Source organism: Centropristis striata, chromosome 5 (genome assembly GCF_030273125.1).
Source record: "Centropristis striata isolate RG_2023a ecotype Rhode Island chromosome 5, C.striata_1.0, whole genome shotgun sequence".
Lineage (NCBI taxonomy): Eukaryota > Metazoa > Chordata > Actinopteri > Perciformes > Serranidae > Centropristis > Centropristis striata.
In genome coordinates, this window is record NC_081521.1 from 29,477,772 (window position 1) to 29,504,864 (window position 27,093).

A 27,093-nucleotide genomic window follows, 5' to 3' on the forward strand; every position below is an offset into this window, starting at 1 on the left:
CTCTGGCTGTTACTTGTAGGAGACAATGCTGCTGTTATACAAGTTCACTGCTTTAGTCAGACGGGAAATGGCAGCGTATGGAAGTTCATTAACAATAAACCTATTGAGAGCGCAAAACAAATTAAAGTGGTAATTAATCTGCACGTTGAGATTTACTGTAAGATTGTGCAGGGACAGATTCATGAGATTTGACAGCAAGCAAGGACAAAACAGTGTAATCAGTGCATGGAGCTGACAAGAGGAATGTATCGCTAGATTCAACGGAACAGTCGAGGTTCATTCTTCGAGGCTCCTATATTTAATGCTGCATTTTCTCACTCTTGGTACTTTGCATTGCATGAAAACTCGAGGGCGAAATTGTGCAGAATCCATAAGATCGGTCCCATTGTGGTTCAGTATTTCCATCTGTCCAAGATTTTAAGTGTGAAAAGATGCTGCATTACCTGACAAGAGGGCATGAACAGGCCTTTTAAAAGAAATAGAAATAGAAAATCATCAGCCTCATTTTATAAACTAAATACATATACATTTTGGGCTCAAATACGTTGTTGTGCTTAAGAATCTGCCCCCTCTCTCTTGCTAAGAGAGAGAAAGGGATTCATACACTGGGGCATATTTATGGAGACAAAGGTATGCACCCCTTCTAGGATTTACAATATGTTCACATTTCTCATTTTACTTACAGTTGAGGCTGGCCCTATAGGCTGGTAGAGTTCCGTGGCAAAGTCATATGTTATTATTATTTTTACATGTACAATAAGCCAGAAACTATTTTCTTTTTAGTATAGTTCCTTAAAGAAACTGCTCAGAACGTAGTCTGTGGATTATCTGGGTAATGAGCTCTGTAAGGAGACATTGCTGTTGAATTTTTCAAAAATATTTTTGGCGCTTTGAGCACCACAAGCTGGGTGCCATCTAGTTCCATTATATTTGAGAGAAGGCAGACACCTCTATGGCCAATATCTCAAACACTTGGTGAGTAACACCGAAACAATCTAGATTGACAAATAAAACTACAGTTAATGCTACCTATACATCAGAAGACTTTTAAAAGATTTGGAAAAGACTCACGGAAAACTATAGGCTCACACCTGCTCACATCTAAAGACAAGCGTTTGGAGTTTTTAGTCACAGCCTAGTCTCAGACTGAGATTTTAGACAGATTGGCCCTCATTTATCAAAAAAGTGTAGAAACGAGGGCAGATCTGAGTGTATATTTCGTCTTAAGACAGGGTTCATGTGTGATTTATCAATCATTCGTATCTCGCCAATCACAGCGTAAGAGTGACCGGCTGTTGATAAATGTGGCGGCTTGAAACAAGCGTCATTTAAATACCACGCCCTAATATATACCCGATTCAGACTGCTTGCCTCGAGAGTTTACGACACCGAAGGGCGCAATATGGCCAAAAAGAGGATTTTTTCCCCCCTAAAGTCAGCTTTATTAGCAAAGTGCACCATTACAAATAACAACAGGAGCGAAATAAACATTTTACAGAAATATGCAGGGACAGAGGTGTATGAAATAAAAGTATTTATAGTTATATACTAAGTTTGGTGAATATTTTACATTTGGAGCACAGACTTAAAGTTTTCACAGCTTGGTTGATGGAGGTAAACAATGTTTTAAAGTAAGTTTTAATTCAAAAAGAAGAGGAATTTCTCAGAGGCAGAAAGTGAAATGCTGACGTCCAACAGCTGCAACAGAACAACATTCTTTACATTTACTAAGAATGATGTCCCAGTCAGAGGAGCGTGTGGCAGCGCTGATTGGAAATGTTTCTATTCGGGCAGCACGCTGGTGGAGGAGACACTGACGATCCGGTGTCCGAGCCGGTTAACGGTAAATAGCAGAAGTCAACAACATTTAATAGACTCGGCTAGTATTCTGTTTAAAGAATTTCACGGTCGCAGGGTTTATTTATTTTAAATTATGTTTTAATGATAAATGACGTAGTCTAAACATGTTTTGCTTTGTCACCATTAAAAACAAAATACCAAAGAGCTCCAGGCATCGATACTATAGTCTAAGATCAATTCTTCAACTCAGACGTGTGGACTTCACGCTGACTCAAATTTGCGTACACGAGCTGAGAGCAGACGTGAGATCTGATCGTACCGTCCGCTCACGTCCAAATTGATTAATGCCGAGGCTTGCGTAGAAATCATCTTACGCCCACTTTACGCTCACTTTCTGACGTACGCTCGTTTGATAAATGAGGGCCACTGTGAGTCTTGCAGAGTAACTATTTACAAGACAACTAGATTCTTTTAGCATTTTTTTCCTACCATGCTCTTAGTAAAAACTTACAAAATGGAGGAGAAGCAGCTTTTGGCTACAGCTGCTCTAGTGTGTGCAGTGGTTTGTGTTGGAAAAAAAAAGAAAAGGAGAAGATGCCACAAAATGCTCCCTCACAAAGCTGAAAAGGGCTGTTTTCTGAAAGATGACGGGAGCGCGCTGTGACTCCAGTAAAACTCCTAGACTTACTAAAGACTTTGTTTTTAGTCTGGGACTGTGAAAATCTTTTGGTGTAAGCCCAGCATAAGGAGAAAAATGTATTTTGGGATGAACTGTCTCTCAATGATCTTTCCAGGCTTGATTTGACACTGATAAAAAAAAAAAAAGCACATTGCATTGTTGTTACTCATTTGGAGAAAAACTTCCTTTTGACTGTTATTGCAATTATACTATTCAAGATATTAGAGCAAATGATAATTTTTGCATCATTATTCTCATTTTCATTGAAAAATATTAAAATGGTGTGAATTTTTTTTTAGCAAGGATCGTACCATATAATGACTTTTTCTTCAGTCTGTAGAATACAATTTGTAGCTCGGGACATCTCACCACAATACATAATCCAGAATGCTTTTGGACACATTTTGCATTTAACAAAGAAGGCCCCTCCAGCAATGTGGGTATTGCATTAGTCCATCCTCCACCAGTGTTTTGCAATAATGCAAATCATTAATACATTTCCATGAAGTGCTATAGTACAGTGACAACATACAAGCTAGGACAAAGAGGGCATATTGGTGAGCTGTGGTGTGTGCAGCTGCTGGAACAAACGGAGCCCTCAGCTCAAGCATACAGATGTGTCTGAAGTCTAAAAATAGTGTTTCCAATTTGCATGACCTCCTTCCCTGCATGGTTTAGGTGAGACTAAATCTTCACATTGGATAACATCTGATAAGTGTTGCCTCTGGTAAGATCTTGGTGTTGGTTTAGTCTTTAACATAGAAGGAAGGAAAGACAGATTTGTGCCATCATTTAATGATGTTAAAAATGAACCATTACAACCGCAGCAATGTACAGAAAACTAGATTGAACCTTGAAGAATGTTCTCTCGCATGATTTCTCTGTGCAGGAAGTGCCAGATATAACCCAAACAGTGCTCCACTACAGTATTCTGTTTATATCAGCAATAGACATCCTCAGTACTATGTGATGGCTGTAGCCAAAGAAAACATACAGCCTCTGGCTAGTTCAAGCTATCCCACTTTTTATGTTTAATGTGTTTATATATCTTCACTGATATCCATAGGATTAAAAAAAAAAAAAAACCTTGAAAAAAAAAAAAAGATAATTCTATACTGACGTCCACTGAGTGAATAATATTAGTTGTAGTAAATCTCCTATGGAAAAACACACACACACACAGGGAAATCAAGATATCCCTCTAGAAATAGATTTGCAGTGATGTGTCTCATGTATAAAAATATTGTTCAATACAATGTTGTCTAGTTAATAATTAACTATGTAGACAGCGGTGTTGCTACTGAGTTCATTACACTCTTTCTAACTAATCCCAGACCCAAAAGGTTACATTATATACATTAAAACTTCCCACACAAAACACTTCTCCATACATAAGTTATTGCATTCACACATCCAAAAGTGGAACACTATATAATTGCAACTCAAAGATTAAAATATACCAAAGGCAAACATTCAATAAAAGCAATGTGAAACAGACTTAAGCGAAGAGAAGATGCAACAGAAAAATAGTGAACAGAATTTACATATCAGCTGTGAAACTGTGAAATGCAGTGATGGATTTGATGAACAGGCAGTCCGTTTTGGTCCTTGTACATATGACAGAAAAAATATAAATGTGTCAGAGACATCCGAGGGGCTTTACCTGCCAGCGCCCGACTGATCCAAAGGTCTTATATATGACAGGACTCACAGTAATCATTTCACAAGCGTCCCCAACTTACCACCCAGTACGCTCTGCATTGTAACATCTATTAAGACATAAGTATTTGTAGCATCAAGTCCCCAAATTGTGGAATTTAGGTCCTACATGTAGCGAGGCCATCAACTCAGTCCTTAGTAACACCTACTTTCTAATTTACCCTCTGCAGACAAGCCGAGAAGTCCTGATTCTGCTCCTGACACCTGAAGGGAAAAGGAAAATAGTAATTAATACTCATATACATGTAACATCTCTATGCCTTACATTTACCCATCTTTACACGAGGACATACACTGCATTTATTACATTTTATACTGTGAATTCCTTTGATAATTCTGACCTTTTCTGCACAGTACTGCCACCTCAGAACATACTGCAAAGCCCTTTTAAGTTTATTAATTCAACTTTCTATTTCTCTTGACTTTTGTATCACTGGCTTTTACTGTTGGATTCATTTTCTCTCATTTTATTTATGTTATGCAACAAAACACCAACGCAAAAGTCCTTGTTAGTGAAAACCTACTTGGCAATAAACCGTACTCTGGTTCAGAATAAATTATAAATATGAATACACTGCCTCCAAGTGTGTCATTTACATTTTCAGTCATAAACTGCTTGGCAATAATAAAATACATTTCATGCACACATATTGTTTTCTCTTTACACAGCAGAAAATTAATTGGATTAAAAACTTTGTCCTTCACAACTTTGATCAGTCGTTGTAGCTCTCATCCACTCTGCTAACGCTAACGTGCTACCATGGACACGGTTAGCATGGCAACGGTTAGCATGATAACATGCTGATAAGATTAGCATGTTAGCTTGTTAGCATATCGTTTAGCTTTAGCGTTTTTACGTCCACACATCAATGGTCCTTTTTCTTTAGTTTTATAGTTACTTTCTTTGCCTTATCACCGCTGCTTTCGTCTGGAAACATTGTCCTCACTCCCGAGACCGTGTAAAATAGCACCTGGTGGCAGTTGAGATTAAATGATGGGTGATACCAAATGCCCGTTACAACAGGGTATGGAAGAGACCACTTGTTAGTGCAGTATTTTGCTGTATTTCCCAGTATTCAGATAAAGTCTAAGCGATGTATTTTCTGTTTGTTTTTGTGGATTTGTGGGTGTTTTAATTATCAAGCAATCCGCCAAAATTATCCCAACCCAGGGTCCACTTGCCTTTTTCCAGAGCATTCAACCAATCCAATCACATTTGATTTTTACTTTTGATACAATAATTTTTTTTTAACATTCAACGATCTATTGTCAATAATGTTCAATATCTGTTCAATACAAATATCTCAGAAGAAACCAGATGTGAAGTATTAATAATAATAATTATGTTCAATAGAAGCCATGTAAGTATTTTTTGTGTGAATATTTCATGTCTTATTTCATTTATATTTTTATTATATGAAAATGTGCTTGAATATTCTTTAGAAAGTCTTATTTTTCAACAGTTTGACTAAGTTTCTCAAATTTCCAACAAAATCACAGAAGAGACTTAATTGTCTCTAACATTTAATTGTTGGCTTTGACAACAACACCACGTCGCAACATCTCTGCAGCGTTCTGCATGATCAGTAGTGCAGGTGAATGTCAGCATGCTGACCTGCAGGGCCTGAAGCTTTAGTAGAGCCCGATCTCTGTCAGGTTTATCTTGATGATGATGTCGGTGACAGCGTCAAACACAAACTGCACATTCTTGGTGTCTGTGGCACAAGTGAAGTGGGTGTAGATCTCCTTGGTGTCCTTTCGTTTGTTTAAGTCCTCAAACTTGCACTGGATATGAGCTGCGGTCTCTTCGTATGAGTGCCCACCTGCAGTAAAAAAGGTAAAAATGAAAAACTGAACTGCTTGCTGGTTGTCCTTGCTCGTTGTTACTTGTGGTTTTTGTTCATTTTACTGTGGGAACTTGTTTTTGATCAAAGGTGGAAAAAATAGTCTGCAAATACCTTGAATTGCAAATAGCTGTGCTCCTAATTATCGATGGTCTTTCAAGATATTTTTACTGCAAGTTGTACTGTTAATTTTACGTATGACTAATGTCTAAAATCGCCTTTAGTGATGCTCTGTACTAAGAAGTTAAAATGATAAACCCTGACGCAAAATCTTGTGTTGCAGATCTATAAATAGATTTAACAGTCATAGAATGACGTGCATTATTAAATCTTAAAAGCAAAAAGGGCAAGAGTGAATTGAGCATTCAGCGTAAACTCAAAATGCTGGTATGGTGATGACATGCACATGTGATGAAGCAGCTCAACAGTGAAACACAGAGCCTTTGTCTGATTGGTAGGAATGTAACTAGTTCAAGCATAAAGAGACATTTTATATTCAGATCTAATTTAACCCATGTTTCAACCTCAAAACTGACTTGCTGAAAATCCGACAAACATCCACCAGTGAGAGATATAATGTGCTTCTTTATTCTCTTAGTAAGGTAAAATAAACAGAGAGCATGATCATTGACATCAGAGATAATGCTCACATACATCAGATAGATAAATAGAGATAAATAAAAACTTCCTCTGATCAAAACACTCAAGGAGCAAGTATAGCGCTGGGCAAATACCTGTGTAATCAGGGTAGCAGATAGTGAGCGGACTCTTGCTGATCTTCTCTTCAAACAAGTCCTTCTTGTTGAGGAAGAGGATGATGGAGGTGAGTGTGAACCACTTGTTGTTGCAGATGGAGTCGAAAAGCTTCATGCTTTCATGCATCCGGTTCTGAGGAAAGAGATGATGTAAACTGAGTCATGATATACATTTTCACAGAAGTACAATGAATTATAAAATGAGTGATGCTTCGGTTTCCGGGTTCAAAACCTGTTTTTCACAGTGCCTGTTAGAGCCTGTTGGGCATGGCTTCTACTCCGACCTGAACCAAAGGCTCTGTGTGGCAATGTAAATGAAATACCACATGTACCAAGTCCATCGTAAACGATGCAGACTAATAAAAACATACTTTACATGGCTTTTAGTGGCTAAATCCAAATGGAAAAGTGCTGTTGTGTCTTTGCCAGCACTTACAAGCTATAAAAGCTGTCTCACTGTCACACTGTCTTTACTTAATGGGACATTTGAATAGAACAGAGCCATCATTAATGTTATTAGTAACGCTTGTGCTTTCCCTCTTATGATTTTATTGCTTTTTTATGTAAGATACATTCGTGGATCAGCCCAGAAATGCGATATGTCGTAGCCCCTCTGATCTTACTCTGTGCTTCTCTATGACCAAGACCACTTGTATTATTTGTATTATATGCTTTAATTTTAATTTGATGCTGTGCATTTGTGTAGACTACTATACTTATGGCATAGGGGATGTATTTTTCCCCCATTTGCTAAAATGCATGACAACATACAGTGACTTATGAAAATAGAAATGACCGCTAACAGTTAATTTGTTCATTTGTGCATGTTGCTTTGTGTCCGATGTCCCTGAGCTCTCAAGTTCTCCAACCCCATTTTGGATTTTTTTATTTATTTTGGAATTGTTACTACTGTAATAAATGCTTATATATATATATATATATATATATATATATATATATATATATATATATATATATATATATATATATATATATATTATATATATATATATTATTTATTTTTTATTTTATTTTGAAGGTATTGTGAAGGTTACCAAAATAGGGATAATCATTAACATTTGTGTTGTAGCTGTATATTTTTGTACACCAAATGTTCCTTCTAATAAAGTATAATTGAATAAACTACAATGTGTAAACCTAAACCACAGTGTATCCATCACTTACCATCTCCTCATCCTCAGCCAAGACGAGGTCATAGTCACTGAGTGCGACACAGAAAATGATAGATGTGACTCCCTCAAAACAGTGGATCCACTTCTTCCTCTCCGAGCGCTGACCCCCGACATCAAACATCCTGGAGACACACAGACATGAAGGGACCGCATGAATGAATGTACAGTGACTGTGCTCATTTTAATTCTAATGTTATTTTAATTACAGTGTTTTATGAGTATGAGTGTCCTCATAAATCCAGGGCAAGAGCACCACCACACACACAAAAAACACACACACACACACACACACATGTTTATGTCTGCAGCCTCTGTCTCCACCTGAGGCCCGCAGAGGTAAACTGAATCTGTGCTGAGCTGTTTAACTGACACAGAAATGAAATGAAATGAAATGAAAGGACGCTGTGTGCTTTAGCACCAATTCAGTGATTGCACACTTCCACATCCTGGGCATGTTTTTTTTATGGTGTTAGGAAGACAGCCCATGGAGGCTATTACGGTTAATGTTTCACCAATATTTATAAGTAAGGAGCGAGATAATAAAATAATGTAACAGGACTGAAGTAGATGTAATCACATTTATGGCTACAATGGTGGGAAGTATTTGGCTGAATGCCAGTTGGCAGCATTTATGAGTTATAAAAGAGGCTTGAAAATCAGCATTTTAATATGTCTTTAAAAGAGAAACAATAACACAAATCACCTGTTATCAGCTGCATTGGCCCAGAAAAATACTACAAAATTATTTAATATGATGAGGTGAGCACTATGATACAATAAACACAGATTGCTGCAGGCAAACAAACATGAATATGGATACAGTATGAAGTATAAAGTACGGTGAGATATTACACATGCAACTGAATGCATGAATGTCATTTTTCATTAACTGTTTATTACTTGTTATTGCAATGATCGCCAGCTGAAAAGAATTTAAAAATAAAAGAAACCTGATCCTCGTAAAATAAAATGACTTCCAGCCTTTTTTTTTATTGTGACCCTTTCTTCCATTTGCATATGAAGAGATAAAACAAACAGCAGAGGATGGGAAAAAAAGTCCAAAAAAGAAACATAAATAGCAGAATTTCCCTCCCAAGTGATCATCTCTCTGGGACTTTCCAGGTTGGAATTACTGTGTTAAGTTAATGAGGACATCTAAATGCTGACCGATACATTGAACCAGCTCAGGCCCTGCCTGCTTGTAAAGCTTAATAACTTCTTTTTATGGCACCAGCAGCCCACCTGAGGCCAGGGCCCTTCGGAGCAGATAAATTACTTACTTGAAGTAGAGATCTTTGAAGGTGAAGTGAGTTTCCACGATGCCAGTGGTTTTCACACGTGTACGCAGCACATCCTGCTGAGTCGGGATGTAGTTCGGCTGACAGATCCTGTCCAGGTCATTCAGGTAGCTGGAAGACAGAAGACATGGGGATATTTAGCTCTTGTTGGTAACTACTTTTAAACACGTTGGGGTTTTAATTTATGGCCACTTGTCTTTTCAGGTGCATATAAAATATGTTGCGAAAAGGCTGAAGCTTTTACTGGGATTTTACTTGAAAAACAAGGCTTTTTTGTGTGAGTGTGTGAAATGGAAATTGGTGGATTCTCCCCTTTTCACCTTTCATTATTAGGCTCCTCTGTGGATCTCTTACTTATCATTGTGCCTGCTTGATGTACAAACCACCTCAGTTTCTTGTACGTTTGTAGTTATACACCAATTCAATATAACTATACTGTTGTTCATTAAGTTGGAATAAAATATTTTTCAACCTCTTTCCATGAAATCATTGCGAAAATGTGATTAATTATTGACGGATAAAGTGTATTTCTCCTCAAAACTTTATTAATCAATCTCTTGATAGTGATTACTGATGCATTTAAACAGGAATAAACAGAGGATTGTGTCTGAAAACAAAAATATTCCAACTTCATGGGCAACAGTGTATTTGTCTTCTCTATTAAATGAATTATGGAAATCACGCTGTATATTTACAGGACATTTTGCATTTTGTTGTCACTGCAAAGTCTGAACTGGAACAATCTACAGGCTGATCTTTGGCTTCAAAACATATTAAAACTAAATGAGTTTCAGCCTACGGTGAAATCTATTGAATCTAGACTGTCTGTGTGCAAATGTTTTATATGATCATTTTTTAATGAAACTCACATCTATGTGGATTTTAATTCTTGAAACTCTGTGTTGCTGCTGTTCTTCTAAGGGTTACTTTTGGGCATTTTCATGCTTTATTGGATAGTGACAGAGAGAACGGAAGGGGAGAAATTCGGCAAAGGGATCTCGGGCCAAATTCGAACCCGGCTCAGCCACAACAAGGACTTAGCTTAGCTAGGAAGCCCGATTCTGCTATTCTTAGGTCTCCCTTGAAAAAGATATCTTTGATCTCAGTGGGACAAACCTGATAAGGGGTTATTTAAATACATACAAATGATTCCAGGGGCAATACACACATCACAGTACAAATATACTGCAGGTAGCTCTCAATATGTGCCACTGCTCCATAGAGACAGATATTTTTTCGTTTTTCAACACCACGTGTTAAAATAAATGTATATTTTTTTAATCATAAAAATGTTTTTCCCATGTTTTTCGGGCACTTCTGCGTGTTGAGGCGGAGGGTTTGCTCCACAGACATCCCAGGACTCCACAGAATGATACTAAATATGGGCTCATATTTTGGTGCATGATAAACACAGGCTCCTTGTGGGTTGAGTAAAAACAGACCAACTCCACTGGTCCCTCTTGATTCTCAGTGTGGACAAAGTGCAACATGACAGCTCTGCTGTTTTCAAAACAAAGAAAGTGTCCTTGAGCTACTTTCTTTCAGAGCGGGGGTGAAATAAGTGCTACAGAAACTGAAAACCTTGGACTTTATCCATGTCTGATAAAAAAAGGCCGTACTATATTTAGCTCAAACTGTTTTCCATCGTCAGACAGTCGTGTCCAGTGGTCGACTTTCATAAAAATCTGAAAACCATTTTGTCTAATGAAGTGATATATAAACAAGTTGACAGAAACATTTTCCCGTTGTCAGTTTCTTCTTCATGTTTCTCCCTTTTTCAGGAATGCAGTCAGCTGTACAACAAGCTGACACAAGACCGTGGAGAACAAGACACATCTTGCCTCCCTTCTTGTTCCAGCAAAAATGTTACACACATGAAGGTGGAAAACTACTCTGAGTCAAGTCTTCGAGTGAAGAGAGATGTGATTATAAGAACATGGATGATGCAATTTCAAACTTCCCTATAAATTGTAAAAGTGGTTTCACTTCCTTTTGGAATTTTCAGAAAGTAACCGACAGTTAATATTGACACCAGATTTATTGGAAACTTATTTGTAATAGTGTAATAGTAATTGCATAATATTTTCTGTTTTGTCTTGTCTAGAATATTAGATTATTAAGAATAAAACTGAGTATAATTTCCTATGGTTGAACGGTGTATCATCAAATACCTTTTTATTTATCTGACAAACAGTCAAAAACCTAAAGGTATTCAGTTAATTATCACATACCAGAGAGAAAACAGTCAATCCTCACAACAGGGAAGCAGCGGAGAAAGTATTGATTATTTTTCGGTCGATTGACTAAAATTATCTCATGCTGCTGTTGATTTTGGGCTATTTCGCTCCCATAACATGTCTTATTTCAGGAACAAAAACATCCAAAATACACATTTAGGTGTTTATTTTACTACAACTTGTCTATTTTTACCTCCTAAATTCACCAAAAGCTATTATAAGACAATAATAAGACTTAATTTGTATATTTAAACATACAATGCCAGAAAATCATTCAAATAATCAAGTGGGAAGTTTCAAGGTCATATCTATTTATTCATTTTTACCCTATGCACCTGTAGTGTCTCCCTTTAAATGATTTGTTGAAACACTTTTTTGCAGGCTTTTTCCATGCAGTAATTTCTCTGTAAATTGGCTCATTTAATAAGCTTGTGGTTGGCTCTGGGTGTGTCTGTGTATCTGTATGCAAAGAGTCCTCACTATGCAGCAGAGTCGTTGAGCTGATACTCTCGTGATCGATCGAAGCACGTCTGAACTCCGGCATCGACCCACAGCCTCTGAATCACACCGGTCAGCTCTGATGACATCACGCCCTCCTCCGCTGAGCTCGCCAGGACAAACAACTGACGGGCATCGTCCTGCAGATGAACACATTAATTGTAAACTTGTTCCTGAACTGATTTATGTCATGAATGAGGACGTGACTCTATAAATGTGACATATTATGCTGTCCATGACTGCTGCACCTGTCTCTGTGTAAAATGATTCGCCCAGGCCTCTCCATTTGCACCATGAAAAGAATTGTGGAGAAATTAACAAAATCGGCGACCAAGATTACAGGTTTCCTTGACGTTAGCATGTAGCTTCATTTAGCAGTGTATGTAATGTGGAGCAGATGTAGAAAATACATAGAAATCCTACAGAAAACTCATGGTAACAGAGCAATCAGAGGTCTGAAACCTATGGGTTTTGTTCACAGAGATTAATTTACCTCATAATTTGAAACATCAGAGATTGTAACATTACAAGTGCATCTCAATTGATTAGAATACCATAGAAAAGTTTATTTATGTCAGTAATTCAATTCAAAAAGCGGAAATAACACATTATATAGATCCATTACACACAAAATGAAACATTTCATGTGTTTAATGTATTTAATGTCTTGTAATTATAAAGATTATGGTTTACATTTAAGACCTAAAATTCAGTGTCTCAAAAATTTGAATATTACAAAAGACCAATTTTAAAAAGTATGTTTAATATGGAAATGTTGGCTTCTGAAAAATATGTTAATCTATATGACTCAAAACTTGGTTGGGGAGTAACTATTGGAAATTGACTAATGTATTGAGATGCACCTGTATATATGTGACAGAAAATAAGAAAAAGCGCAATAGGTCCCTTTTAAAAGTCATATTTAAAGCAGACTGTTAACTTACTGCCCGTGCAGCATCCCCAAAATCGATCTTTAACCGGCCCATGGCCCTGATGATGGCCATGATGGACTGGATGGTGTTGCTGTACACCACCACTTTGTACTGCTTACACTCCTCTTCTGAGTAGCCATCTTCATGAATGATTCTGAAACAGAGACAAAATACAAACATGCATTTAGAGTCCAGATAAATATTTTGAGCATGTGAACAATCATTTTAGGAAATGTGGGACAAATTACAGATTTGAAACATTTCATGCAACGCTGTCATTAGTGCTGGAATTTAAGCTTTGGTGAGCATAGAGCATGCCTAATGTGGGAACTGGGGGAGTCTATTCAGGGCCTGCCAGGCTACGGCTGGCCTCCGAGGCCATTGTTTAACATGTTATGCAAAAGGTTGCTTCCTACACTGCCTAGGCAGAGTGAAATGAGGGTCTGCCTGCACAGTATTTCCACAAATTTGTTTGTAACCACAGCTCTCATTATCATCACAGCTCTCACATTATTAACCTCTGAAACAAGGCTGCAGCTGAAAGCGGGAGTGATGCTCTGTCTTTCGTCAACGTCAAAGTTTCATACAGGATGTAGGAGTTTGATTAAATGTCATGTGCAGTGTTATCAGGTCCGTGCTGTAACTTACTTCATCTGCTTTACTATTGTGCTTTTCCCAGATTCCCCAGCACCTGGAAAAGAGGGACAGCAGTTAGATGAGCAGCCAAAACATAATATCTGACTCCTCTCACACGGAGGATGGATCAAACCAGCTTTTAGTCGCTGTTGAACTTCATCTGAGCTCAACAGTGTGCAGTAGGTTTGCGTCAAAAAAGGCAAGAAAAAGCAGCCTTGTGATGGAATTTAAAGGCATGCATTTCAGAGGGGCCTGAGGGAACTTCTCTGATGCACCAGTCTGCGTTAATTCTGTTTTTCTATTTGTCATTAGCTGCCGACAGACACAGACGCCAGTGTCACAAGGAGGAATCAGATGCTAACTGTTTACCATAGACTGTGTATACCACAGGCTGGAGCTTACGAGCTGCCGGACCACAGAGAGGATCATGGGAAATAATGAGTGCCTCTTTAGGAAGTGAGAGCTATCACAACATTATAGCCTATCTGTGATAAATGATGAACTGAAAGAGTTGATATCAAAGCCACTGTTACAGTAAAGGACATAATAATAATGATGAGTGGGGAAACATGAGGAACCTTTACTGTATTTCTACAACAATCAGCCAAACAGGAAACAGTCATCACGCTTTTGGCTGAGCCAGTGATTTTCCACTGAATGGACAATCCCTGATATCAAGCTGTTTAGAGAGCAGAGGGGCCATAAAAACATCAAATAAGATTAAAGAGTCTGTCTGCAGTCTAAAACAACAAATATCAACTTGTTCTCTGAGCCAACTGTACAGTTTACTGTATTTGATATTTATAACCCAATTTATTCGTCATGTTCTGTTTCGAAAATGTCTTTTCATGATCTTTAATGATTCCCCTTTAAGGAATAGTTTGGATTTTCTGCAGTCAGCACCCCCGTCTGTAGAAATAGGCATGAGTATGGACACAGAAGCGAAACAGTGTACTGCTGTGGACGAAGGCAGCAGCAGAATGTATTTTAGCTACCTAAAAAATCAGTATCAGTTAAAGTGTACGCCATATTTAGAATATTTTTACTGCTTTACCTTTCTGTCAGAGAGAAAACAAAGCAGGACTTTCACCCAGGAGAACGGGGTTCATGTCCCATCTAAAAACAAAAGTCGAGGATGCTATTTGAGGGAATGTCCGAGCATCATGTAACTCTGTCACATGCTTTAGTCGTCCTCGTAACATTTTAACAGCCATTTACATGCAATTATTTTATTTTATAAATTATCTTTTATAATGCCTAACCAGGTGGTTTTTCCTAACCTAACCTATGAGAAGTGGTTTGGTAGTATAATTGTAAGTAAGCTGCAGCCTTTTAACTAAACAAAACAGGGGTTTTTTCAGCAAGCAACCATTGAATAGGCTGATAACAACCTTCTCCATCTGCCAGCAAGTGGAGTAGGCCCTTACTTGCGCATTCTTATGGCAAGGATAACCGCTGATATCGCCCATTCATTCATGTAAAATGGGTTGCCAAATATAGCCTTTGTAACGGATCGATCGTTAAAACACGGCTGAGTCCCTGCTACAACTTGAATCCAGGTGTCTGTGGAGGCGAACCAGTGCTTCGCCTCTGGGTGACACATTGGCACACTTTCGAATCAGCAGTTTTTCATGGCTCAAGTTTAATTTTAGAGGCATGAAAACATGTGTGCACATGAAACATCTGATGTCAAACTCACACAACCAGTGAGAAATGATTTCCATAAACATCTGGGTGAGTTTACACTGGAGGTGGGGCCTCCTTCGGCCAAATAAAACCACAGTTATTATCAGCGACCGCAGGATGAAGAGATTTACAGGCACTGGAATTTCAAATATGGATACCTGCTTCTTGCTTTAAAGCAGCCACGAACAAGTCTGAATGTGAGGCATTTTTAAAGTAATTGTCCGAGTGTTGTTGTTCCCTTAAAAGGTGGCAAAACACGTTCCTGGTGCCAGTTAGGAATCCTTAGCTGTTGAATTTTGTCAAGGAGGCTTACAGTAGAGTAATGTGTTCAGATGAACGGCCAACAAGAATTAAATCCACAAATTCTTTGGTTAAGCTGTCACCACCAGAGAGATTTATGCCCACTCACACAGACGAGGAGGGGAGGACAAATTGTGTTGATCCCTTTCCTCAGTTCTGTCACTCACCAGTTCTCTCATTCATGGCATTTTTGGCTCATCATCAACCGTGGCTTCCTGCCACTTTACAAACCAACTTTACACAGACATCCACTGAGTCGTCCAAACCCATGCAGGAGTCTGCCTCCAAACCAAGCCTCATTTAACTAGAATCTAAAATGGAGATTTTTTTTTATGAATTACTGTTTGTGGTCAAACATTCATTGGAGGGGTGTGTTGGCTCTCCTCCTCCGTGGTTTTGCACAAAGAGCAGCAGCCGAGTTCCTCTTTGTTTTTCTCCTATAACTCTCTTGTTTCAGCTCAGACAGGGAGTGGAGGGCACTGCCTGGAAAATCACTTCCCCCTCAGCTCTGTGGTCGGAACTTGAAAATGCACACAAGAGATTTTAGGCTGTGCTGTGATGTTGCACCACCACACGTATCTGTCTGATGGTAATGCTCACAGATCAGTTCGCTGCTGCTGGGATTCATCTGTATCCTCATCAAACTGACCCGACAGCCACATCGATCAGGGATTAACTTCTGTCTTTACACTCAGAGCTCGACTGCCGAGAATAGCTCATTTTCCATAACAAAGCGACGCAATCAGGCTGAATTATAGCAACAACACAGTGGATAACAATCGCTTCACAATTGCGGCTCTTAGAGAAGTTTTTCTGAGAAACAATATGTTTATATATATATATATACGATATAAAATGGCACCACTTCATTATAGTAGGCATTTTATGTAAAGTTTGTCATGAAATCTTGAGTTATTCCCTCAACAAAATTTGATGCACATTTTGAAGATTCACATGAGAAAAGCTTAATGGAAACACCAAAATTTGAAAAAACTTTCAAAAATGGGCATACAAGTTTTTACAATTAAGGTGTTGTTTATCTTTCTCAAAAAATAGTTAATATAACGGGAGATGGAAACGATTTTTGCGAATAAGTTACTACGTACAGAACTTTTACATCACATGATTGATCAGCTGTACAGCGAACATTTAAATCACATGATTGATCAGCTGTTTCCGCTCTGATGATCAAGACGAGCTGACACGAAAGAACAATTACGTAATAATTAAGTCCAACTAAATCTAATTCCTGAACACATATTTTCTCTTGTTGGTGGCCAAAGTTTAGCTATTAGCAACCTCTTTTTCCCCTGTTATTTTTCCTCTCTTGCTCAATCTCTTCTTCTTCTACTGTTTACTGACAGATTAGCCTACAGCAAAACATTACACTGCCATCTTCTGACCAAAGTACGTTAATGCAGCTTTGTTTATTTGCTCTAAAGCAGTTGATGGAAACTTCCCTAATTCGCAATTTCTTTAATGCGACATTTCCAAATTTCACTTCAAAATTCGATTAAATTTGAAAGGAAACACAGCTACAGTGACTTTAACCTCTAATCTTTTAGAATCTAATCAGGTCATCCATTAGTCCAAGTGAACATTTGTACCAAATTTGAAGAACTTCCTTCCAGGAAGAAAGGAGGGGAAAACACTTGAAGAATAAATAAAATGATCACGTCTGTTGAAAATGTGGAAATCGTCTTGATCAATAACTGTGTTCATTTAATACTGTAGTTCTTGTTGCAGGGATTCTTGTTGAGACATGAATTAGTTCAGTTGGATTTCTCTGGAAGAATCATCTGAAATTCCAAAGAGATGTACAACATTACACTTCATGATATTATGTTCCTCTGCTTTAAAAAGGTTATTTAATGGCCTCACCTAACACTTTGTACTTGAACAAATCACTGACACTATCTTCACTCTCTTTAATATCTTTGGCAAATCGATTAGCCCGTTTGACATCCTGTGACTGATTCTTCCAATAACATGAGCTTATCAGTAATAAACAGCATCCACTGTGCGGAAACAAGTGTGTCATGAGGAGATTTTCCCCGATCAATAGCATGATGTCGAGAAGCAGCCCTCAGTGGGAATCATGTGCCGTCAGTGCATCATGTTGTAATGCCTTCAGGACGTCCTGCTGCTGAATAAAGGCAGTCATGATTTAATTCTGATGACTAATTAAAAAGCTGCATCTGTACTCAGAATTATCCACTTAATTAAATACTCGGTATACTCTTACTTGGTATGTTTATTCTGGTAATGTGCTCATGTTGCACAAAAAATGAAAGCACTCAAGTGAGAACTCCATGGTTATAATCACTCATCTCTCAGAACTACAGCATAGTAAAAGCATGGGCTTTTCTTTATCATATAAATCAGCTAATGACATGAATTGTGAAGTATCTTGCGCAACATTTATCTGGAAAAAACAACAACAATGTCTCAACCAAAAGTCCAAGAGTTCTCTGTCACACTTGCATCAGCTTGTGTCATCCACCCTTCCTTATAAAACATGTTGAGGGAACAGAGAGCTGATGCTTTGCATATTACGGGAAACCAGCTACAACCAACTACATCCATTAGATCTGGTGGTAGTCTTTTAGTTCTATTTTACATTCATTTTGCTTAGCTGGTGGCCAAAATGGCTTGGGTGTTGCACCGAAGCTTTATAATGGTTGGTAATGTCAGTTTTATGTAATGTCAGTTTTCAAGACTTCTGACTCTTTTATCTATTCTGTGTTGGTTATAATGAAACAAAATGTTACAAGTGTGTCATCATGCCGAAGATGGGAACATTTAAATCCCACACACTGATTGACTACTAGAAAGTAAAATAGGGACAATTAAGAGCTTTGATAACTTGTGGTCTGCATTTTGTCACCTTTTTTCCATTATTAACAGCTGTCATGGCATAGAAAGCGTAACCAAATAGTCACCTTACACACAAAGAATACACAGCTGTTCCTCTGACTCTGGTGATGTTTGCATTACATACAATATTACAGTGAAGTGACTCCCAAACTGGAAGTTAAGTCAATGCAAGGGGTCGAAAGATAAATCAGAGGGGTCATCACGAAAGGGGTAGGAAAAAAAAATGTTGCAGAAAAGTGATTATTTTCATTACTTGCTCAACATGTGCTTTTTTTGTGAAATACAGGACACTTTTACTTCTCCAGACCTCTAAACGTTTGTCAATAACCTGTGATGACGGGTCAAAAGTAGGTCACAAGCTAAAACGCTGGCACACAGGATGAACATATATTTACAGCTAGAAAATGAAAGTTAGATTTGAGTAAGAATACTGGTAGATGACAGAGTCCCTGTTTGAGGGCACAGAGCATAAAAATGTTGATTGTGCAGGACTGGAGGCATTTAATCCTCCTGGCACGTCTGTGCAGTCCACAACCACATCGTCCACTCAGTGTGTGTCGGTGGTATTTACATGCAGGTATCTACGCAGGTACATACAGTCTGAGGTCAGCACAGGCACAAGAGAGTGCTGAGATCTAGATACTTAGTTTGTGAGTCATGACGCTGAACCTGAAGTCACCAATGTCATCGAGTTTTGTTTTTAACAGCCCAATGATTTGTCTCATGGCTCATAGATGAGTTAAATTACTACAGATTGACCTGATTAATCCATTATTCAATCAATATGAAATCAATTGGCAAAGAAGAAGCAATCTGAAAACATCAACCTCGGCTTTAGGGAATTCATTTTAGGCTATTTTCTGACATTTGGTGATTCAAAAAATAAATAAACTATTCCAGTTGTTGTCAGATGAATACATCAGCTGCAACCAGATCTGTACTGTATCATGTTGTACAGTGCACAGAGATACAGAAAGAAAGAAATAATTTGATTATGTATGAAAAAAATATTTGATATGCAAAGATATAGTGCAGTAGTGGCGTCCTGATGTCACGCTCCCACTGTGTGTTTTAATCCGAGCGTCTCTTTTCTTTGTTGTGGCCGCCAGTCCGGCCGTGTGTGCACGTCAGTCTCTCCCTTTGAAACTGTTTTACCCGGAGCCAAATTATCCGTTAAGGTCTCCTCCTCTCCAAACAAATTAACATGTTTAAAGCAGTTTCACGTTAAAATTCAGTGTTTCTCTGGCGTTGTTTGGCTGACAGCTGCTAACATTTAACATCAGATGACTTAAATCCTTCATCGGGCAAAAATATATAGTATAAAAAAGGACCAAGATCTTAACTAGCTTGCGCTGCGAAAGCAGAAGCAGCTTCGAGCCCCGCCCCCGAACACAGTATCACTCACTCACTCAGCCAGTCACATACACACCCATGTGTAGGGCTGCCAAAAATGTGTCTTATAACTGGATAAAAGGTCAATTTACAACAATTTCCTGCAGACAACCAAGGTGCTGACACATGCACATTAACAGACCATTCCTTGATATATTTTATCTTAGTTTGAAAATTGTTGGAAACATTTGGGAAAATGCCAGTACTGAATTCAACATAACATATACCATGTAGAAAATGTGGAAAAGTTACACATTATACCTTTAACTTATCTGGTTGATAGCCCTCTCACTGAACCTAAAAACTCAACTATTTAAGAAGTCATTATGGGGAAAATGTGAATTAAACACGGAAATGAATGGAATTAAAACCACCAAAGTAATTTATATTCATACTGGCCAAAATAAACACAGATAAAGGAATTTACTTGTAATTTCTTAGGGCTTGCAGGTAGTTAGAGTTGTTGAACAGTCTGACAAGGGTCAGTATTCCCTGTAGCTGTAAAGTTTTGTTTATAGGAACTGAAGGAAGTAAAACAGGCCTGCATGACTTACAACATGCTTTGTGACAAGTGACAACACTTAGTCAACAAATAGTGTCCTCTGAGCACCTTTAAACAATCTATAACTGCTGGAGAAGCTGTGAGGCAGCAGAGGACGGGTAGCCTCCCTCTTACCACCAACATCTGGTTTACTTCTGCAAGTTCTGTCATGATGAGCCACAGCTGCATAAAACCAACAGGAGGAGGAGTAGGAGTGTGGAGTCAAAAACTAACGACTTAAGTGAAAAAGTGGAAATGAAAAGTAGCTAAATATTCATGGTGATTAAAGTGAGTTCATGCATTATTTAAAATAAAACAGAAACAAAAAAACAGAAACATACCGAGCAGAAGCAGTTTAACTTCTCTGGAGGATTTCTCTCTGTCTTCCCGCAGGTTTTTATCAATCATTTTACTCCTCTCCACCGCAGCTTTGTCCTCGGCGCTGATCGTGCAGCCCATTTTCACTCTCTAACAACTGCTTTAGTGTCGGATCGGAGTTTCAGCAGCTCATGAGTTGAAAGGAAACGCCGTCAAACGAGCCCTTGGGTCGGTCGGAGCGAGCTGAAGTTTCCCAGCCGAGAAGCGGAGAGAGAGAGAGAGAGAGGGGGGAAAGGCGTTGGCACCGGATCCTCGTCTGTCCAACTGAAGCGACAGTCTGATGCTGAGCTCACACACTGCTCCAGTACACACACACTCCTGTCGGCATGTACAGGTGATCTAATACCGAATTTAAACCGAAACCCCCCAAAATGTATGCTTTAAGCTCTTTTTATCTAAATTATCCAAAGTTTAGACTCACTGAGGAACAGAAAAAATACAGAAAAGAAATCAAAATACTTTAAATAGACCTTTATGGAAAATGAGACGTATAATCCAACGTTTTCAAAGAAAAACTCGCAACTCGATTTCCCCCTCAAGACTTTTGCTGCTGCGCAGTCGCGCGTTCATCCAGCTGATCCAGCTGCAAACCAAGAAAACGGCACTGAAGAAGGAATATTGATGCGCCCCACGGGGCTGATGGGAAATGTAGTCGCGTCTCAGCCACCAGATAAGACACCAGATAAGTCTGCCTTTGTGGCTTAAATATTGCTCAGAGTCGGACACAAATCAACATATTACCCTAAAGTCGCTGTAAACTGAGATATTCTGACATTGAACGGAAGCTGAAGACACGTGTGCAGGTTTTCTCTGCATTCTCTTACATTCAGTTACAGTCAGCAGGAGTTTTGTGTGGTGTGAGAGCGCCCCCAGTGGACTCACAGCTGAACTGCAGGTGTGGGTTTGATAAATCTGTCCAATCTGCACTTCACAGCTCAATGACAACACACACTAACGACACGCTGCTCCGGTCAAAAGGTCAGACTCAGTTTCAGGCTTTTTTCCTGTTATGTATTACAAACATACAACTTTTATTGGATCTAGCAGCAACTTTGAGTCCACCAGCTTCATGTAATTTAAAGTGCAACACTATTAATCTATAAAAGTACCAGTGTTAGCCTGCTGGCTAATTTTCAACTACAGTCCTCTGTGAGATGTTTTGAAACCCGGGAGCTGATAATTAAAATGTGCAGACAGAAGAAAACAAGACAAAATAAGCATTCTCGAGACAGTTCACAAGCCATGTAGAGCAGATATTAAAAATAAAAAAATCATTAATCATAATGCACATCTTGATAAAAATGTTAAAAGATGCAGTTACAAGTTGATTAGTTAGCAAAGCTTAATGCAAACATGTAGCAATAATACGTTTATGTAATATCCCACACTATAAGAAGCACTTAATTAATTATCTGCCATTAATTATCCACCAATGAACAATTTATTTCAGCTGTTCTAATATACTGAATATACCTAAATACCTACTGTTTGGTTGTTAAATCTACAACCAAACATATATGATATACAATATTTTACAGCTTTGTCACATGTTTGTAAGCAAAGAACTCAATAGGTAAAATAGGTAAAAGTTTGGTCAATATGTTTTCTAAAGTATATTTTATTCTATTTTATATTTTACTATTTTTCTACTATTTGTAAACATTCATTATAGATATGAATTTTATTCTATTCTTTCTGGAGTACTTTTTGAAGGAACTGGAGCAAAACCAAATTTCTGATTCTGAACTAAGGCTGTCATATAATTATAGTGGAGTAGGAAAAAGAAAATAATAATATTTCCCCTTCAATTGTAGTGGAATAGAAATATAGGATACGTTGTAGGAAAAGAAACGTTTTTTTTACTTGAGTAAATGTTACATTCCAGCACTGATCGTGCTTTATGACATTAGTTGCGCCAGTCATCTCTGTCTTCTGCTCCTCCTACTCCTCCTGCTCCTGTCTCCTGCTCCTCCTGTCTCCTGCTCCTGTCTCCTGCTCCTCCTGCCAAACAAACCCACCAGCCCTGTCGTCAGCAGGTTGATTTGAGAAGACAGGATTTGGAAGTAAGTGAGCAATTCTTGTGATTTTTTTAGTTTATCTGTGATGTAGAGATGAGCTTTCACTGCCTCTATACTCACACAGGACATGTTTTATGCTTCAAACCCGTTCAAGGCGTCTCAGATGGTTCCAGCTCTCACACACCCGACTCTTGAATAGCTGCGCTCTGCACCCAGAGGCCCCCAAGAGTGACATGATGATGGCATCTGTCCTTGAGCACTTCCACTGGGCGTGTTGTAGCCCATCACAAAGGTCAGCCTGTTTGAACTGTTCCTCTGCGCTGCGGGGGGCGCCCTCCACGACTCGACATGAAAGCAATGAGTCACTGTGTCTGATGGGGAGCAGCACAGGAGAGGGTATGAAAATTAGGATAATCAGAAAAATAGAGGACGAAAATACGGTGCTGCTGGGTGCACGGTGAGATCTGTGAGAAACTACATACCAGAACTTAAAAATATTATTACCTAGAAATATCAAATTTATAAAAGATTAAAGGGATGTTTCTGGCATTTATTTGCACAACCCACATTTAAATAATCTTGTGTTCCTTCTTATTACCTGAGTCTCTCTCTATATTATTCTGCTTTTTTCATCACTAAATTTGCGATTACATTTGAACTCATTAGTGGTGGAAGAAGTATTGCGACATTTTACTTAAGTAAAAGTAGCAATACTACAGTATAATATAATATAATACTCTATATTATATACGCCATAAACAAATGGTCATTTTAAGCATGAAGTATTCCATCCTATAGTGTTTAGGGCCATATAAGGCCCATTTTAAATTAAAAAATATTTAATGAATATTATTCATTCAAAAAGCTAGCTAGCTAGCTAGATAGATAGATAGATAGATAGATAGATAGATAGATAGATAGATAGATAGATAGATAGACATCATATCATATTATTGATCTGTGACTCAAACTTTTGTTTGGTTTGGGTTTGATTGAGTCAAACTAGATAGTAAAACCTACTTTTGATGATTTAATAGCAGGGCAAATGTAGCCTTAGACCACAAATTAAAAAATAAATAAATGTATATTTTGTGGGTTTGAATGGATAACAAGTTAGCTATGAGGTAAAGCCTTTTATGGGGTAAAAATAATTGATTGATGTTTTTTGTAATTAATTTCTAAGTGAATAACTCTACCCACAAGTACATAACTTGAGTGAATGTACTTCGTTACATTCCACTACTAGGAATTATTAAGGAGATTTAATTCACCCATCAGAGCACTAAAAGAGGAAACGTTCAGAATGTTTAGTGCATTTACATATATAAGTGTTAATTTCATTATGTCGGGCCTGAAGTTCAGGTTTGAGGTGGTCAGTGTCTCTGGCTGTTAGTTCTGTTATCATGAATTACATCCACAGTGTCCCCCCACTGACGAACTTCAACATCCTGCCTTCTTTCAAATGTCACTCCTCTTTCATCCTGTTCTTAGTGCTTCATTTCACCTCTGTGACGCTGCCTGACACACACACACACAGGCAGATACTGCAGAGGGCAGTGAGAGAAAGAGATGATAGCAGGATTGATCATGTGATAGATGCGGTTAATGAGCTGAAAATCTCCTACGACAACAACCACGACATTCACGTTAATCTTCTTGCTGTGTCTTTAATCATTTCAACTGATGGGTAACCAATACACAACAGGGGGAAAACAAACCCTCATCATGAAGAATCCAAACAGTCTTTTCAGCTCAGGTACCAAAAAAAATCACAAAGGGAAATGAACATGTTGACTGAACTGATGAATTACAATGAACAGTATCCTTGAATTGTGAATTTTCCCCAAGCTGGGAACATTATCTGGTATTCACCTTCAATACAGCAAACTTCTCCATCTTGCTGCTTCAGAAATGCAGCTGATTGAATGGTTGATTCAATCGGCCTAAGGTGCTTTGTAATGACCCCTGACTGATTTAAATCACTTAATTTATTACGACAATGTACCAAAAAGAGGAGATATGATCAATAATGCTCAATGAGGAAGATGTCAGATTATCTGAAGAGATTAAACACTTGTTCCTGCTCGCTGGTGAAATCCATCAAGGTAGTTTTATGTTATGTTGTTGCATACAATTGTATATTAACCTATGTGTGCCCAAGTATTATATCTAATATGGCTCAACATTTGTTCTGACTGGATTAAAGTAGTTTACAGTACACGTTTGACATTTTCAGAAGTCAAAATTAGGATTTTCTTTTTAAATTAGGGGCATATGTGTGCATCACTTTTATTGTCTTTGAGTCATTTTTCTATCACACAATATTAGTCTTTGGATACTTGGTACTACTATTTTTTTTTCTCTCCAAAACAGTAACCCCATGTGCCCAAAGACAAGACATATTATGACAAGAAAACTGACGGTTTGACTGATTTTGATGTTTTTTGTTTGTTTTTTCACATTTTGCTTCAACAAACCGAGAGAAATTTCTATTTAACAATTCAGTAAGAGTTTCTATGACACCCATAACACATTATAATCTGCTTAGGATCATAGTGTATTATAATTATCATAGTTGTAATACATATCACAATTTTATGATGTATTATAACCGCTGTTTTAATGCATTATAATGTGAATATAGGGTTAGGTAAAAAGGGTTAGGCTTATCGTATGTTCCATGTTTATAATGCATTATAGACCATGGCAGAAACAATGTCAGCAATTAATAAGTATTACGATATTTGACCTTTTGAGTCATTATCAATTAAATATCAATTATTGTTGTAAGGTGCTTATGACTGAAATTTACAGTGCTATAAGCAGATTAAAATATTTATAATTTGTCATAGACGTGGGCAAGTGTTACCAAATTCCTATAATAAGTGTTTTTCTGTAATTTAGATTACTACTAAAAATAAATAAATAAATAAATGCATACTGTAGGACACTGAGGATTATGGCAGTGGTTTTGTCTTGTGCTCACTGTTGTACTTGATTAAATTCGGGTCTCACCATCATTTTAACACAAAAGAAACATTTTAGACGTCGACAGACAGTCAGCACAAAAGTCATACAACAAGAAAATTAAGAACATTGTGTCTCCTCCTGACAAAGGGGCCTTCTTTTTTTTTTTCTTCCAGCAAAATATGAACCTTCCCTGTACGCCTTGAGTTGGGTGTCTTGTGATCATGCCAACAGTCCAGTGCGAGGCAGTCCAAAACAGATGAAGGCAGCAAGAAAGAGCAAGTATAAAAAGAGACAAAAAGTGTTTAGTAAGAGATCTGTGCCTTGTTATTTTTCTTTGGAACATTTGTCACTGCTCGTGTGACTTGTGCAAACTGTTTGTATTCCACCTGAGATCAGAGAAAGTGTCACCAGAGTGTTCCATTTGTTGCTAAATGAGGCCAAAGGCGAAGCTTGCCATGTGTAAGCACTGTCTCACCTGTGTGCAGTGTAGCCACAACAAGCCTGCTTGTTTAGAGCACAAACACCAGCGCACTCACACTGCTCCAGTGTTTACCTGTAAACAGCACAGACATCACGGGGTAATGGTGACTGGTCGCGACGTCTGAATCTGTCCACGTCCAGCCTCATCTCCACAAACTGCCAGTGTAACTGCGCTGTTTTCACAAAGCTTAAATCCTTAACACTGTCACTGCTGTACGAATTAAAGCAGTCACTATGTTTTTCTGTGAGCGGAGGGGGGTGAAATCACGAGTCTACCAATGTGAGATGATTTTGGTGAGGAGGTGATAATCACAAGACTGAGAACAGATAAACATGATAATGATGTCTCTGGAAATGTTTAAAAATACTGGCTAGTGTGTCAGCCTGTTTATAATAAATACCACCAGAAGCAGCACCAGCTGTGAAATTATCCCGTTTAACAATTAATATTTCAAACAGAAAGACGCTTTTTTAAAATGGCTCTGAATATTTACTCCTTTCTGGGAAACCAACTACATTTTGCATTAATTCCTTGGTGTTATGAGATGCGCAAGTGAAATAAATCCACTTTGGCACAAACAAATCCTAAATAAATGGCAAGAACAGCTACTTAGGCTACAACCTTTACTTTTACCTCCTTTTTCTCCAAACAGACAGTTCAACAAAATATCATGAGACAAACAAGTGTCTAATTACAGGTGCAGCAGGTGGTTTTATGGATAGATGATGAGTAATAATAAAACATCTGTTTATTCATTGAGAAGCTGCTGTATCACTGAGTCAATCTGAACTGATTGTCAAGGGGCTTCTTTAAGTCTTAAAACAGAAAAATGAGGGAACATTTTGTCCTAAAAAAGGAA

General features: G+C 38.1%; 1 protein-coding gene across 1 annotated transcript; it reads right to left on the bottom strand.

Annotated features, from left to right (window-relative positions):
- Window positions 1-3,258: 3,258 nt before the first annotated feature.
- gnai3 (guanine nucleotide binding protein (G protein), alpha inhibiting activity polypeptide 3) lies at window positions 3,259-21,516 on the bottom strand. The gene is made up of 9 exons (XM_059333288.1): window positions 20,729-21,516; window positions 13,604-13,646; window positions 12,968-13,109; window positions 12,006-12,163; window positions 9,271-9,399; window positions 7,983-8,112; window positions 6,777-6,930; window positions 5,814-6,021; window positions 3,259-4,402 (listed from the first exon to the last, which is right to left on the bottom strand). The coding sequence occupies exons 1-8, from the start codon at window positions 20,844-20,846 to the stop codon at window positions 5,831-5,833; spliced, it is 1,065 nt and encodes a 354-aa protein (XP_059189271.1). The 5' UTR covers window positions 20,847-21,516; the 3' UTR covers window positions 3,259-4,402; window positions 5,814-5,830.
- Between the last annotated feature and the right edge of the window lie 5,577 nt (window positions 21,517-27,093).

Coding starts and splice junctions, on each gene's coding strand:
- gnai3 (XM_059333288.1), bottom strand. CDS start 20,846: ATGGGCTGCACGATCAGCGCCGAGGACAAAGCTGCGGTGGAGAGGAGT. Junction 12,164..12,967: donor TTGGGGATGCTGCACGGGCA/GTAAGTTAACAG, acceptor GTTCATCTGCAG/GACGATGCCCGTCAGTTGTT. Junction 9,400..12,005: donor CTCAACGACTCTGCTGCATA/GTGAGGACTCTT, acceptor TCTGTCTTCCAG/CTACCTGAATGACCTGGACA.